Source organism: Rousettus aegyptiacus, unplaced genomic scaffold (genome assembly GCF_014176215.1).
Source record: "Rousettus aegyptiacus isolate mRouAeg1 unplaced genomic scaffold, mRouAeg1.p scaffold_m13_p_16, whole genome shotgun sequence".
Taxonomy (NCBI): Eukaryota; Metazoa; Chordata; class Mammalia; order Chiroptera; family Pteropodidae; genus Rousettus; species Rousettus aegyptiacus.
The window spans coordinates 41228545-41243274 of record NW_023416291.1 but is presented as its reverse complement, the minus strand read 5'-3'; the positions used below and the strand labels follow the sequence as shown (position 1 = coordinate 41243274).

Sequence of the window (14730 nt, the reverse complement as noted above, 5' to 3'; positions counted from 1 at the left end):
AATTCAGGTGTGTCAGAATATGGAGCCTGTTTTCTTTTTCAAGAACCAAGAGTCTCACATACACAGTAAATGTGAATCGATTAGATTTTGGCAGCAACTTCTCTCCTTTCTCTCTGGCTCTGTATTTCTGTTTCTCCCTTTCTCTTTCCTGTCTCTCACACACGTTTGACAAGTCCGTCATTAAAGCACACACCCCCCCTGCAACCTGGTCACCAGCCCCAGTGCAGTGCAGATGCCCCTCACCCCGCCGTCCCCATGAGCATATATGTAATTGCCCCGGTTCCCAATTCACATGGCTTGCCAGGTTGATCACCCTGTGATGTTGTTTCTGCAGGGCACCCTCTTGAGAAAACATGGCAAGGGATTAGAAAAGGTAATGAGGGCCTCGTCAATGCTGAGGTCCCGAGACCTGGTGTCTGGGTGTGTGCGTGCATGTATATATGTCTGTGTGCAGGGCAAGTAGGTCAGCTGGGGGTCACAAGTAGGAAGTAGGTATCCTGACTAAGTCCCACAAATCCAGAATTCAGAGGCGAGGTGATTCCCCCAGGGATGTGGCTTGCGGTGTGTGTGTGCACGTGCGTGTGAGTGTGAGCGAGTTAACATGTGCACATACAGCTTCCGCCGTCTCACAACTCCCAAAGGGCTTATCTCAGCCCTGGGTTCAGCTGAAACTCTATGACTTAGTGAAGGGCCTAGACCACTGCCCTGGACTGAACCCTGTTATTTTTTCTGTAGATTTCTTTTGTTCTAAGGGTCGTTTGTTGCAAGGAGAAGGGAACTGCAGCCACACATGAACAGTTGCCCTTGCTGTGCACTCGTGCAGAAGCCGTTGCACCTGTGTGCAGACAAGTAGGGTCTCCACTTCATGAACATGGGTTGCAGGACTTTCCTACTCACTCATCCGGCCTTTCGGGGGCATGTTCCATGTGCCAGGCACCACACTATGTATGTGCATCTGTGTGGAGGTGAGAGTGTGGGGGTTTATACATATAATTGTGCACACACATGACAGAATTTTAGGAGTACACACGTGTATTTTAGCATGTGAGTTCTGTATGTGTGTGTGTCGATCTGGGTATGTGTGTGCCCAGGCGTGTGTCTGTGTGTTGAGTGAACTCGTGATACCATTAGCACGTTTCTTCTAGTCAGGCCTGCCAGGGTAAAGTCTTGGGAGCTGAGAGCCAAGAGACCCTGAGCTCTGTCTCTTCTCTCCCCCAGGGTGCCCTATCCCGCGGCAGGCTGGCTGTGGGATGGGGCACCTGTTCCTGGGTGATGGGCTGGTTCTAGGCTCCCAGCATGGCAGTCTGGGAGCCTGGCACCAAGCCTCCACCAGGGGACAAGGGAAAGTGCCTAGCTGGGGAGGGAGCTCAGCATTAGACCCAGCACCTGGGAGGGAGCTCATGGGCTGGGGAGTTGGGGAGAGCTTTGAGGGGGCAGAGAAGTCCCACTGAGTATCCTCCCAGCTGCCACCTGAACTCTGACCTCCACCTGATTCTCTTCACAGGGCAGGGCGAAACTGCCAAGCCACTCAGATGTAAGACCAGCCTCTCACTGTCTGTCGGCTCTCCCCACCCCTCACCCTACCCCGTGCCTCCTCCCACCCCTGTGGTTTGTGCCGTCCAGGGGCGTTCTGTGAACCCATCTGTTGGTCTTTTCTTCCTTTGTCTGTCTGGCTTGCTCGTGAGGGATGGTGGGTGGGGGCAGCAGGTGGGTAAAAGGGGGTGGCAAGGGAAACTGAGGCCCAGACAGCTGGGCTACTGAGTAACTGTGCCTCGTGACAGCCTTGGTCAATCACAGATCAGGAATAAGAAGAACAAGGATAGCCAGGATGGTGATAACACTGGTACCAGCAGAATGACCAGCTCCCACAGGCTAGCTAATAGATGATTCATGTAATTTCAAATCTCCCAGCTGTAAATGGTCCCCTCCTGGTCCAGCCTTACCCGGGAATCCCTGACCCTTAGGACCCGATAATGCAGGAGTCCTTAGCTCATGATACTCAGTACCACCCTACCCCCCAAGTGGACGCCCCTGTTAGCCAGGGTAGGAAACCGAGGCCCAGAAGGAGTCTGAGAAACACCTCAGGTCACCCAGCACAGTGATTGAGGAGGCAGGACATGTGACTTCCAGGCCAGGACCCTGTCTCCCCTCGCACTGCCCATGACCTTGAGACCAAGTACTAATGACAGTAAACATTGAAAAAAGACACACTTAGTCTCTGCCAAACCATAAAATGGATATGATTTCCTCCATCTAGATGGCAAAACTGAGGCTCAGAGAGGTTAAGTGACTTGCCCAGGGCCACACAGCAGAGCTGGGATTTGAACTCAGGCCCACGTAGCTTGTTGGAGCCATAACCAGGAAGCCATCTTGCTGGTGTCTGTTTTAGGGATAGTGGGGGATGGGTACTGAGGTGTGTGTTGTTGAGGAGGATTCTTCCTTTAAAAGGTCAGACTGACATTCTCCCCAGATTACTGGAGTACTCCTCCCACCAAGGGAATGGTCTCACGGTGGGTAGGGGGTTTCACCACAGACCATCTCATGGTTTTCTCAGGAATCCTTGACTTTGGGCTGGCGAGCCCCATCTGTACCCACAAACACTATCTGGGGTTCCCCCCACCCACTGCCCCTTGCTATCCACTCTATTTTTCTTCTCTGTCCCACAAACCTGGGGTTGTGGTGAAAGTGAGAGGATGGGTAGTGTCCCCGCAGGACTGGGGTTTCTGGGGATGAAGTCACCACCTCCTCCTTCCTGCGGGGCTCCAGACCTCTGTCCCTGGAACGCAACCATTGCCCTACCCAAATCCTTTGAACAAGAACCAAGAAGACGTCCAGGGCTAGGGTAACAGCTGGGGCTTAGGGACTGAGTTAGAAGACCCTCCCCCTCACCCCTTCTGTGTCTGTTACCTGCAGGGAACCCAGATGATCTTCAATGCGGCCAAGGAACTGGGTCAGCTGTCTAAACTCAAGGTGAGGCCAGAGGTAGAGGCAGATCAGGGTGGGAAGTATTCCTAGAGGAAAGATCCCAGAATGGTGATATGCTTTGCAGGTTCAAGGGACAGGACCCCTACTCAGACTGGCTTAAGCACAATTTATTTGCCCTGGTGTGTTGGAAAGACATGTATAGTTAAGCTTCGGAAACAGCTTGATTAAGGGTACAAATAATTTATTCAACAAATATTTATTAATTACCTGCCATGTTCCAGTCACATGCTGGGTACCAGATACCATGATGAAAAGACAAACCCGCTGTCCCACTCCTCAGAGTTTTGCAGGGATGAGTCCCATAGACAAGCAGATCCCCAATGTGGGGCCTGCTCTGCCCTCCTGACCCCTCTCTCCATCCATCCAGGACCACATGGTACGAGAAGAAGCCAAGAGCTTGACCCCAAAGCAGTGTGCAGTTGTTGAGCTGGCCCTGGACACCATCAAGGTGAGAGGCCTCACCCCTGCCCATCGAGGTGGGGCAGGCAGAGAATGTGGCTGGTGTGGACATTAATCTAGGCTCTAATCTACCTTAATTCAATTTATAAACACTTCCCAATGACCCTTCTTGTCAGGGCCCTGAGGAGCCCCTAGCTGTGGGGTACCCCTGTGGAGTCAGGATGTGATAGAGGGAAGATTGAGATCTGGGGGAGCCCAGGGAGGGAACAGTGAGGACTTTCTGTAAAAAGGAAGGTGGGTTTTGAGGAATGTATAGGAGTTGACAAGACAAAGCAGAAAGATCGTTATAGGCAAAGGACCAGCCCATGCAAGAACATGGAGGCATGGTGGTCCATGTCCCCAATAAGGGGCTGTGCTCTTCATAAAATGAAAGCCTGAAAACTACTCTAAAAAAAGTTTTGTTGAAATGAAATTGCTAACATAGTAAAAAGAAGCAGTCAAGAAAATCTTCTTGAAAGCTTAAAGAAAGACAAGGAGCCAAGTAGGATGGAGGTGGGGGTCGGGGTAGGGAGAACCTAACCACCAGTGAGCGCGGTAAGTGGCGCTGCGGCAGGTATGTTCTAGGGAAGACAGAGAGAGAGCAGGCAGGGAGGTTGCAGAGTTAGAGCCATTAAGGGCGGAGGGAAGGATTGTAGGTATGGGTGTTATTTTGAAGGCGCTGTGAACGCATGGGTGGGTTTGGAGCAAAAGTGGAGGTGGGGAAGTAGCAATACCCAACTTAGGTATTTTGAAGACTCCCTGGTCATCCGGTACATCACTGAGGAGAGCAGAGGTTTGGGGGACAGGGCGTCGGGGTGCTAGGATGGGCTGGTAGGGAGTCCTGCTGGTCTTACCTCCCCCATTCTGTGCCCACAGCAATACTTCCACGCGGGCGGTGTGGGTCTCAAGAAGACTTTCCTGGAGAAGAGCCCGGACCTGCAGTCCCTGCGCTATGCCTTGTCCCTCTACACGCAGGCCACCGACCTGCTCATCAAGACCTTCGTGCAGACGCAGGCAGCCCAGGGTAAGGGGCAGCGCGCTAGCGCATCGTAAACCACCTCGGGGGCAGGAGTAGACCAGCCCCGAGCAGCCATTGGCTCATCTCTGTGATGTCACGGGCAAATTAAGAGCTTCTTGGTGTATGTGAGCTCCTAGATGTCACGGAGCCAATGAGTGATTGACAGCGTGTGGGGGCGGGGTCTCTGACGTCATCCGTCCCAGAGGTGATTGACTTCGCCTATGAAACTATGATGTCATGGGGCCAGGAGGTGATTCAAAGCTCTAGGGAGGGACCTCTTTGACGGCAATGACCAAGGTGATTGACAGACCTAGGGGCGGGACATGACATCATGCGATCAATGAGTGATTGGCAGATCCAGGGGAGGAACCTGGAGGAAGGGTTGAAGGCCCCTGGGGAGGGACTTCTGTAATGTCTGGGGCTAAGGAATGATCGAAAGCCCCAGGGAGGGAAGGGGCCCCCGACCTGGATGGGGCGGGCCGAGAGGAAGCTCTCATTTCTCAAATTCTTTCTTTCTTCTCTTGCCTCTGTTTCCTGTCCCTCTCTGAGCTCCACACACACAGCAGCTTGGGCTGAGGCGCAGGACTCCAGGACCCCAGGTCCCCTTCCTAGGGCCCCCCCATCCCGTTTTCAAATTGGCCCCAAGAGTGCAGACAACGGAGAGAAGTTTGGCCGCAGACCCAAACTGAGTTCCGGAGGGGGAGGCTGCGGTGTGGTGAGCAAAGCCTTGAGGCCACCAGCAGCCTCCTCCCCACCATCCCAGTCAGCCCAGGGCCCTCAGCTTCATGCCCAGTCCACACTGCTGCTTATAGTGTCCCTGGTGTTCCCGGAGCGGGAGGCTGTCTGTCTGTCCGTCTGCAGCTGACGTTTCTCTCTCTCTTGTCTCTCCTCCCTCTCACTCGCCGCCCCCTCCGCGCCTCCCTTGCTCCCCCCACGCAAACTCGCCCTCCATCCTCGCCCCTCGATTGCTCGTCTCTGTCCCCCCTTTCTTCCTTCCTTTCTCCCCCCTCCCCCGCGATTAGTCCATGGTGGAAAAGGGACTAGGTTTACCCTTAGTGAAGACATTTATCCTGAGAAGGGTACGTGCCTCCGCCGCCCGCCCGCGCCTGGTGCCCGGTGCCTGCGCCCCTCCCGGCCCCGGCTAGTAAAAGGCCCGTCCTTCTGCCTCCACAGCCTGCGGGGCCCCATCCAGGCCAGACCCGCTGCGGGGGCCAAGTTGGATGAGGGGGAAGGACGGCTTGCTGGTTCCACGTGGGGAAGGAGAAGCGATTCGAGTCGGCATCTGTTTCTCCTTAAGTGCCTCTCTTAAGCCAGATCCCAGGTCCCCCGGACTCAGATCCCAGTTCTGCCGCTCCGCATCTGCGCCCCTGAACCTCAGTTTTCTCATTTCTAAAATGGGGACAGTCAAGGACCTTAATTCATAGGATTATTTTTAGGCTTCAGTGAATTAAATTGAGAGCAGTTCCTGACATTTAATAGCTCGTAGAAATTATTGTTGTTGTTGTTATTATTATTATTATTATACCTGACGTCACTTTTCTGAGTGTAGAAAACTTTGTTAGGCTCTAACTTTGAGCCAGCCCTTGTGCCAAACACTTCTTAAGGATTCTTGTAAAGATTCTTTCAAGTCACCACATAAGGTGGGGGGTGGGGGGTGGAGGTCCTTCATCCCATAAGTGAGGATATTCGGTCCCAAAGGAGAAGCCACTTGCCCCAGGAACCTTCCCCTGCAGGGGAACCTAGGACTTGGGGAGCATGGGGTGGGATTGGGAGAGCACAGGGAGGCCCCAGAAAGACCCTTCCCCTTGGAACCAGCAAACCACGGGATGGGGGTGCCCAGCACTGCCCCCCTCCCCCTTCTTACTAGCTTTGGCCTTGGTCTGACCCCTTACCTCACCCACCACTGTCCGATTGCCCCCTGGCACCCTCAGTCTGGCCCTGATTGAGCTTGCAATGAAGCATCAGCCTGGGGGAGGGGGGCGGGGAGGTGAGGCTGAGCATGTGATTGGTGGGGGGAGAGGAGAAGGGGCGGGAGCCTGAGATAATAAGGAAGTCAGCCTGGTGTGGCAGTGAAAATGGGGGAGGGGTGCACGCCCCAGTACTGGGGTGCTAGGGGTCCCCAAGTCTCTCTGCCCCTGAACCTCAGTCACTTCCCGCCGAGCGCAAGTGACCTGGATCAACGTTACTCTGACCCGTTTTCCTTCCCTACTCCTACCTCGGACTTGCCCCCGTCCCTCCCCCCATGCATGGGGTGCTCCAGGCGTGGGGAGCTTCCTGGCAGGCTGGGGAGGGGCCCGGTGGGCGTGCTGGCAGTCACAGGTCCCCAGGCCTCCACAGGATGCCCTTTCCAGAGTCACAGAGGGAGAGACAGGGACAAAAGCTTTTAAGCTGTCCTTCAGAGATCTCCATTAGAACTAAACAATCAGGATGCTCATAGTGGTAGAAACAGAAGGACGCCTCACCTTGACTCAAGCAGACAAAGGAATTTGTTGGCTCTGGAACGAAAAGATTAGGGGTTAAGCTGGCATCAGGAATAACGGGATCCAGAGTCACCAACAATGCCACTGGTCATTGGTCTCCACTGAGACCTCTGTGGAGCAGACTTTCCCCTCCCTGGCCAGAGACAGCTTTTAGCTTAGCACCACAGAGACTCTTCTCTAACAGTGGTAACTGAAGTTCTAGGGCCTACTCCTATAGGTCCAGCTTGAGTCACATGACCATTCCTGAGCCAATCACTGCAGCCATAGGCAGGGAATCCTCTGATTGGGCAGCTGTGGTTCACTTAGCCACACCCGAAGTTTGGGATGGAGCCGCAAGGTCTGAGGTGAAGGTGGGGCATTTCTCACTGGAAAATTGAGATTGTCTATTAGAAGAGGAATGATATGGGGGCAGGGAAAATAAAAGAGGAATCCCATGCATCCGGAGCAGAGTTAGTAAGGATGAGAGTGAAGGGAGGTGAGGCAGGGGAGGTAATGGGCATATTGGTAGGGACATCATTGCATGTCACAGAAAGGACTCTGATTACTTCAGAGTAAGATGGGAGGGTTTTGAGCAGAGTAGAGGTGTGATCTGAGTTGATAGGATTTCTCTGGCTGGTGTATGAGAGATGAGAAGAAAATTCAGGGAGACAGGAAATAGTCCAGGAGTACAATGCTGGGGGCTAAGCCCGGTTGCATGCCAAGGAGGTGGGTGAGATTCTGGATGTACTTTGAAGGTGAGCAAATAGGATCTTCTAATGTACCAGTACTTACAAAGTGAAGATACGGAAGTGGATCAAAGACTAAGGGATGGAATTGTCGAAGAGATATATAGGTATGCAACTGTTAAGAATATGTAGGTATCCAATATGCAAAAAGAGACAGACACATATAGTTTTATATACAAAGTTAGAGCTCAGTTTGTATGAGTGTACATGACTTTATTTCGAGTTGACATCAGACAGTCAGCTGGCATCTGGTGTAAACCAACCAGGGTACCCCAACAGTTTGAGAATTGACAGAGGAGGAGGAAGCAATAAAAGGAGTGAGTAGTGTGTGTGATAAGAACCTGTAGAGTGTGGTGTTGTTGCAGCCAGGAGAAAGCCGGAATGTCAGACTCTGCCAAGAAGCTGTATACAATGAAGACTGAGTTTTGACAACATGGCAGTCAGTCAAAAGAGAAAAATGGATAGCAAACACATTAGGTTCAGAGAAGTTAAAAGATCTGCTCAAGATCTCACAGCAAGGCAATAAAATGCCAGAACCCTGGATTCTTGGCCTCCTCAAGAGTACCTACCTCCCCAGCTAATCCTCAGTACCACCCTGTCAGGGCTGTTGACCTGGTGCTGCCAGCACGTGGTGGGTGGGAGGTAATCTAGGTCCCTTCTAGTGGGTGGGAAAGAATGGAGCTGACGCCAAGCATCCTCCCTTACCCTGCCCAGGCTCTGGTGTGGAAGACCCTGTGGGTGAAGTCTCTGTCCACGTTGAGCTCTTCACTCATCCAGGAACCGGAGAACAGAAGGTCACAGTGAAAGGTGAGCAGCCTGAGGTTGGAGGGGTAGTGCCTCAGCCAGGTTGCACTAGGTTCTAAGAAACCAAATTCAAACTAGCTTAAGCAAGAAACACTTTTTTCATTAAAAAAAAAAAGTTTTCATAAAACTGGAAATTCCAGAAGTAAACCACTTTCATGCATGGCTAGATCCAGGGGTGCAAACAGTGGTACAGGACTCGGTTCCACTTTCTCCGTCTCTCAACTCTGCTTTCCTTTTATTGGCTTTTACTTTGCTAGTTAGAACACAGATAGGGCTGTTTTAGCCAAGGCCTAGAATAGCAATGTCTTAAACAAAACAGAATACATTTTTCTCTGAGGCAACTCCAAGGACAGTCAGCCCAGAGTTGATATGGAGGCTTCACAGTGTTGGAGATTCAGGCCACTGCCATCTTTTGTCGCACTTTCATTTCTGATGTGTTTTCCTCTTCTATAGGTTCCCAAAGAATACAGCCCCCACCAGTATTCCAGATTGCAGCTAGGGGAAAGAGAAAGTTTAGGGCAATCTCCCTTTAAAACCACAACCTGGAAGTTGTACACATCCACATCACTTTCTTTCTCATGTCATTGGTTACATAGCTACAGAAGCATGCTGGGAAATGTAGTCTTTCAGCCAGACTTTGAAAAACCACAGCTAATCATTGACCAATCATTCCTTCCACTTCCCCCAATAGTGGTGGCTGCCAATGACCTCAAATGGCAGACTTCTGGCATTTTCCGGCCATTTATTGAAGTCAACATCATTGGGCCCCATCTCAGCGACAAGAAACGCAAGTTTGCAACCAAATCCAAGAACAACAGCTGGGCCCCCAAGTACAATGAGAGCTTCCAGTTGTGAGTCTGGGGTGCTCTGGGGAGGGGGCATTTGCTGCTAGATTAACCTCAGGGCCTACTAGGCAGGAGGATTGTTTAATGGACCAGTCTAGGGAGGGGTCACATCCTAGGTGGGGTTGCTGGGAAGGGACACACCTTAGTGCATGAGTGACATCAGTGAGGGGACACTGGGATGGAATCGACCATGTTGGGAGGTAGGCAGGTCCCAAGGAGGCATCAAGTGTGTTCTAACATGATGAAGGCTTGTGAAGGGGTGGGGAAGTCTGCGCAGTAGGTGTGTTGGGTGGGGCCATTGCTGGAGCTGAAGACTCTAGTGGTTAAGGGGCATGGGTGGTCATGATGGGGGATGACTCATGGAGTCAGCAGTCAGCCTTGTTAGGTCTGTTGGGGCAGGTCATCTAGGGAAGTCTACTCTCGGGGACAGGAGTGAAGTATGGCTTGGTCTAGGGCATGAGGAGATGTGTTATGTGTGGGGGTTCACATCCAGATGGGGCTTCTTGGCGGGCGAGTGAACTTGGTCAAGGCATCAGATATCTAGAGGGAACAAACCCTAGAGTACATAAATAAGTCTGATGAGAGTGTATAGAGGGATTACCTGGGGTGGGAGTGGAGTCACATGGGTGGATCTTTGGCTGAGGTGTAAACCTCACTGGGGCAGGGTAGCACTGGGAGCTGTTCTGGGGGACAGAAGTACAGAGGACATCAGAGCTGGGGAGAGTAGAGGCTTCTGGGGGACAAGAGTCTGACCAGTCATGTTAGGAGAGGGCTCTTAGAGGATTGTGGAGTAATAGGTCACCTGACACAATGCTTGGAAGCAGGAGCATGGCCGAGTGGGGGACAAATGCTTCCTGGGGTGGGCTGGAGTACTTGAGTGCTAAGAGCACAGCCTGGGAGGAAGACCTGCAGGAGCGATGCGAGCGTGGCCAAAAGGAGGGCCTTCGATCAGCTAGTATTAGGGCAGGAGCCCAGCTTCTCCAGGGACATGGCCTGGCCGAGTGGGGCGGGGGCGGGGGAGCTGGAGATGGTGAACAGGGGAGCTGTGGGGAGGTGTCCTGGAGTGGGGGTCACTCGTGAGACATCAGGGCAGGGTTGTATTGGGAGGGCATCCTGGATATAAGAGGGGTGGGCTAGGGAGCATGGGGGAGAGGCTACGTCAAGGGAAGAACTTGGGTTCAGATGGTAGCCTGGTCATGGGGCTTCTGGGTACGACATCTGGGGTCACAGGGTGGTAAGGGCAGCGGCTCAATGTGCCAAGGGTGTGGATGCAAGTATCACAGAATTTTGAGAGCATGACCTAGCAAGAGGGTCTGGGGGACGGGTCACTTGGGGGTGGAGACATGGTTTGTCCAGGCTTGTGGGGCCGTTGCTGGGTGGGAGAGAAAGGAGGGAAGAGAGACTTGACAGGGACATTACTTCAGGGGTGGGGGGTGGTATCAGCTGGGGTGGTATCAGCTGGTGTGGATATGGTTCAGAGCAGGGTTGTAGAGTGAGTCAATTGTGGCAGGAGCTGGCCGGCCTAGAGTGGGAGGGAGGTCGTAAAAATGGGAGGATCACACATGATGAGCATGCTGGGGCCGGTCCACCTGTAGGGCGCTTTTTGTGGGGTGACAGGACCCTCGTGTGGGGCGGGGTTATCATTAGGGCGTGGCTGGGTGGTGGGCGGGGACTTTCCTGATGCCCCACCCCCCACAGCACGCTGAGTGCCGACGCGGGCCCTGAGTGCTACGAGCTGCAGGTGTGCGTCAAGGACTACTGCTTTGCGCGCGAGGACCGCACGGTGGGACTGGCTGTGCTGCAGCTGCGCGAATTGGCCCAGCGCGGGAGCGCCGCCTGCTGGCTGCCCCTCGGCCGCCGCATCCACATGGACGACACGGGCCTGACGGTGCTGCGCATCCTGTCGCAGCGCAGCAACGATGAAGTAGCCAAGGAATTCGTCAAGCTCAAGTCAGACACGCGCTCCGCCGAGGAGGGCGGTGCTGCGCCTGCGCCCTAGTGAGGGGCGCGCGGGGCAGGACGGCTCCTGCACGCTGGAACCTTCCAGAGGGCAAGGCTTGGGGCTCTGTGCAGAGGGTGGTCTGTGCCTTTGCCCTTGACTTAGCTTTCAGCTCTGGGAAATTGTGAATGGACGACGCACCTACCCCTCAGGAGGCCACACCCTAGGGCGAGAGGAAGGAAGAAGCCACATCCCCTCCTTGAAGCAATGCCCGCAGCGCCTAGGGGGGCCTTTCAAGCTAGGTTGGGAAAAACCCCGCCTCCTGTGGAGGAGGCCAGGTCCCACAGCTCTGGTTCCGAAAGGCCCCGCCTCTTGTCCCATGGAAAAGCCATAAGACGGGTCCCCAACCCTGGGGCCCAAGACCAATTGCCAAGCAGGGAACTCTCGGCTCCCTCAAGGGGCAGGCTCTGGGCAAATGACAGGGCTTCCTGGAGCATCCCTGGGATGATCTGGGAGCTGGCGGGACTGGGATGGCAGTTGGAGAATTCTGGGTGGACCGGAGTCCATTTTGATATTTGTGCAAAAAATAAACAGAGAGAAGGGGGAGGATTGGATTTCAAAAGCACATGCGCCCTTGGGCGCCCAAACCCTGGGGGCCGAGGGAACGGCCCTCTGTGGCACCCGCATTTCCCTATAGGTTTTTTCTATTTACTCCCATGTGCCCAGTCCTCATAGTATAGAGTTCAACCCACACATTTTACAGATGGCAAAACTGAGGCTCAGAGAGTTGCTGAAGGTCCCAGTGCCAGACCCTCTTCCCACTCCTTTTGACCTGTGTGCCCCATCCAAGGGTGGGCTGAGGTGGTATGACCTCACACAGCTCCCCATTGCTGCTAACTCCCCTCAGGGGACCTTCCCCAACCCTTGCAAGGGATGTTCTGGGCCAAGGATCCCACTGCCCCCTCCCACCTCTGGCTGCCAAGAGAAACCCCTGCCCTGAGCCCTTTCCTCTGGGACCCCAGCAGGGAATACCCTGTGACCTCCTGCCAAAAAAGAGTAAGGACTTGGAATTCCCTGGACCCAGGCCCACCCACCCCTTTTTCCTCTCCCAGAATTCTTCAGGCAAGAAAGAACAGGAAGAGAACAGAAACTCGAGGGCGCGTGTGTGTGTGTGTGTGTGTGTGTGTGTGTGTGTATGTATGTAGGGTTCCCCAGCACCAGCCCAGGCATATGTTTTGGAATTTTCTCATTTCCTCCCTCTTACTACTTTCCCAGAGAATTCCTGCTTATTCCTCAAAACTCATTACAAATATACCCCCCTGGAGAAAACCCTCACTGCTCCCCCTCAGGACTTTCCCACCCTCTGTTCTTGAAGCCAAGAGACTGGGGGTGTCTGTGACAGGCTCTGTTTCCCCCAGGTTAGAGTCTGAGGTCTCTCAAGTTCACCCAGCATAGGCTGGGCATGGGGGATGGCAAAGAGGGTATGCTTAGTTGAACTATGTCATGGCCATCCACCGGTGTGTCTGTCGATGGCCACCTCTATCAGCCTTCTCCCCTCCCACATAGATCTGGGCACACAGGAGGTATTCAAGCTAGGCTGTGGCAGAGTCACAGGACATAAAGAGAAGGTGAGAGGAGACGTAGAAAAGACAGGAGAGGAATCCATAGGGCTGAAAGGGTTTGAAATCAGGAAGTTTTCTATTGGAACAACAAGGCTCAGGGAGGAGCACCCAGCCAGTGGACACAGTGCCAAACTTTGGATGACACCTCTGGGCTTTTGCCACCTCACCAGGGGTCCCTGGGGTTCTGAGCCCTGGTCAGGCCTCGGGGTTGCATTCAACCTTGTTTCATGGCAGGATCTGGCCCCAGATTTCCATGGATCAGGGAAAGGATGAAGTAGGATGGGCCCCTAATGAGGTAAAGGGGTGTGACATTGAGGGACACCTTGGACAGAGCCAGTCCCCTGCCCAAGAAGGACAGAGACACAGAGTAAGGACACAGAGACAGAGAGGAGGGGGAGAGAGAAGGTAAGAAATCAGGAGAATGAGATCATACCCCAGTAGTGAGAGAGACAGACCTTGAGATGGAGAGACAGGGAAGAAAAAGCAAAGTTGGGGACCTAGAAGAAAGAAGGACCTGCTGTTCCAGCTCTCACCAGTCAGACCTGGAAGGATTTACCTAAAATGAGGTACCTGGCTGCACCCCCAACCCCTCTGACTCAGACGCTAGAGCCTGAAACCTTACCGTGCCCCCATCAGAGATGCAAAAAATCCACCTAGAAATCCTTGGGACCTCTCGGCTGGGACCTCAGAGACCTTTTTGTCCCTGACCTGCTCCCCCTGCGCTGTCCATCTTGCAGATGGGGACACAAGGGGCGGGGCAGAACAGAGCGGGGACAGCCTAGAGTCCTCCCGAACTCTGCTGCTTGGATGCAGAGGGAGGGGAGCTTGCTGGGGACTTGCTTCGTATCACGACCCCATCTGCCCCCCCGAACGTTCTTTCTTAAGAATCGTCAAGGACCAAAGTTGTCTTCGCTGACACATGTTGCTTTTCTCTATGCCTTTTTTTTTTTTTAAGAGAGAAATCAAGTTGACGGTGTCGAGTAAGACCCCTCTACCCCCAGCCCCTGCCCAACTCTAGTGGCTCTTTCAAGGCACAGGTCACAGGCGGAGGGTTGCCCATGCATCCCAGGCCAATAGCCAAGGGCTCAGACTCCACCCCTGGCTCCAGCCCCCTAAGACACCAAAACCCACCACAGAGTTCAGAGAGGTTCTTCCTCCACACACCTTCTCTTAGCATGTGATTGCAAATGTGAAATCAAAACACTGTTTTAACTCCATCCCATCAGTCCGGCATCTGCACAGATGCCTCCATTTCTCTGTAAATATATGACTTGGAACAAATGTTTAAAACCAACAAGAAGTGGTCATGAATGCATGGTGTTGAGATGTTTTGCACTATTCTGACTTTTTGGTCTCTGTAAAAATATTTTATTAACAGCAGACATTAAAATAAGAAAAAGCACACAGCCTCAGATGCGTAGTGGTGGGTTTGCCTTTCCATAAATACAAAAAAAGTTCACGTAGCACTTTCTACATGCAGATGCTGTTGAACATGCTTCCCACCCACGAACCACTTCATCCCCAACTAGCATTGCCCCATTTCACAGAGTAGGAAAACTGAGGCCCAGAGAGGTGAGATGTTATGGAAGGGGTGGAGTCAGCATTTGAATCTGGGACACTCTGCAGCTGTTCTCTTAGCTCAAGCAAGTTAGAACACAAATGCCAGGGATGTCCCCCTCCCCCAATTCAACCTAGAGTTCCATGTTTTCTGGGATTTTTTTGCTCTGTTTTGTTTTGCTGTAGCAAGCAAGAGTCTCATTTCATAAACTCAGAAATGCAAAGAATAAAAACTTCACTTTTCTACAGCTGAACGTAATTTCTGTTTTAAGCCCCTGTGCCGCCAGGGAGCAGAAATGGAGTCTTCCTCAGCTCAG

At 53.0% G+C, this 14730-nt stretch overlaps 1 protein-coding gene across 11 annotated transcripts in view; it reads left to right on the top strand.

Moving 5' to 3' along the window:
* The window catches only part of UNC13A (unc-13 homolog A), a 58441-nt gene extending 44635 nt beyond the window's left edge, over nt 1–13806 (top strand). For 8 of the 11 annotated variants that reach the window (XM_016157752.2, XM_016157751.2, XM_016157750.2 and 5 more), the window contains 9 exons: nt 335–373; nt 1505–1534; nt 2914–2970; nt 3353–3433; nt 4300–4447; nt 5464–5520; nt 8361–8453; nt 9142–9301; nt 10994–13806. In XM_016157752.2, coding sequence (XP_016013238.1) covers nt 335–373; nt 1505–1534; nt 2914–2970; nt 3353–3433; nt 4300–4447; nt 5464–5520; nt 8361–8453; nt 9142–9301; nt 10994–11294 — 966 coding nt within the window. In that variant the 3' untranslated portion in view covers nt 11295–13806. The remainder of the gene's footprint in view (nt 1–334; nt 374–1504; nt 1535–2913; nt 2971–3352; nt 3434–4299; nt 4448–5463; nt 5521–8360; nt 8454–9141; nt 9302–10993) is intronic. The other 3 variants (XM_036233914.1, XM_016157753.2, XM_016157754.2) reach the window with 3 other exon arrangements.
* Nucleotides 13807–14730: the final 924 nt, after the last annotated feature.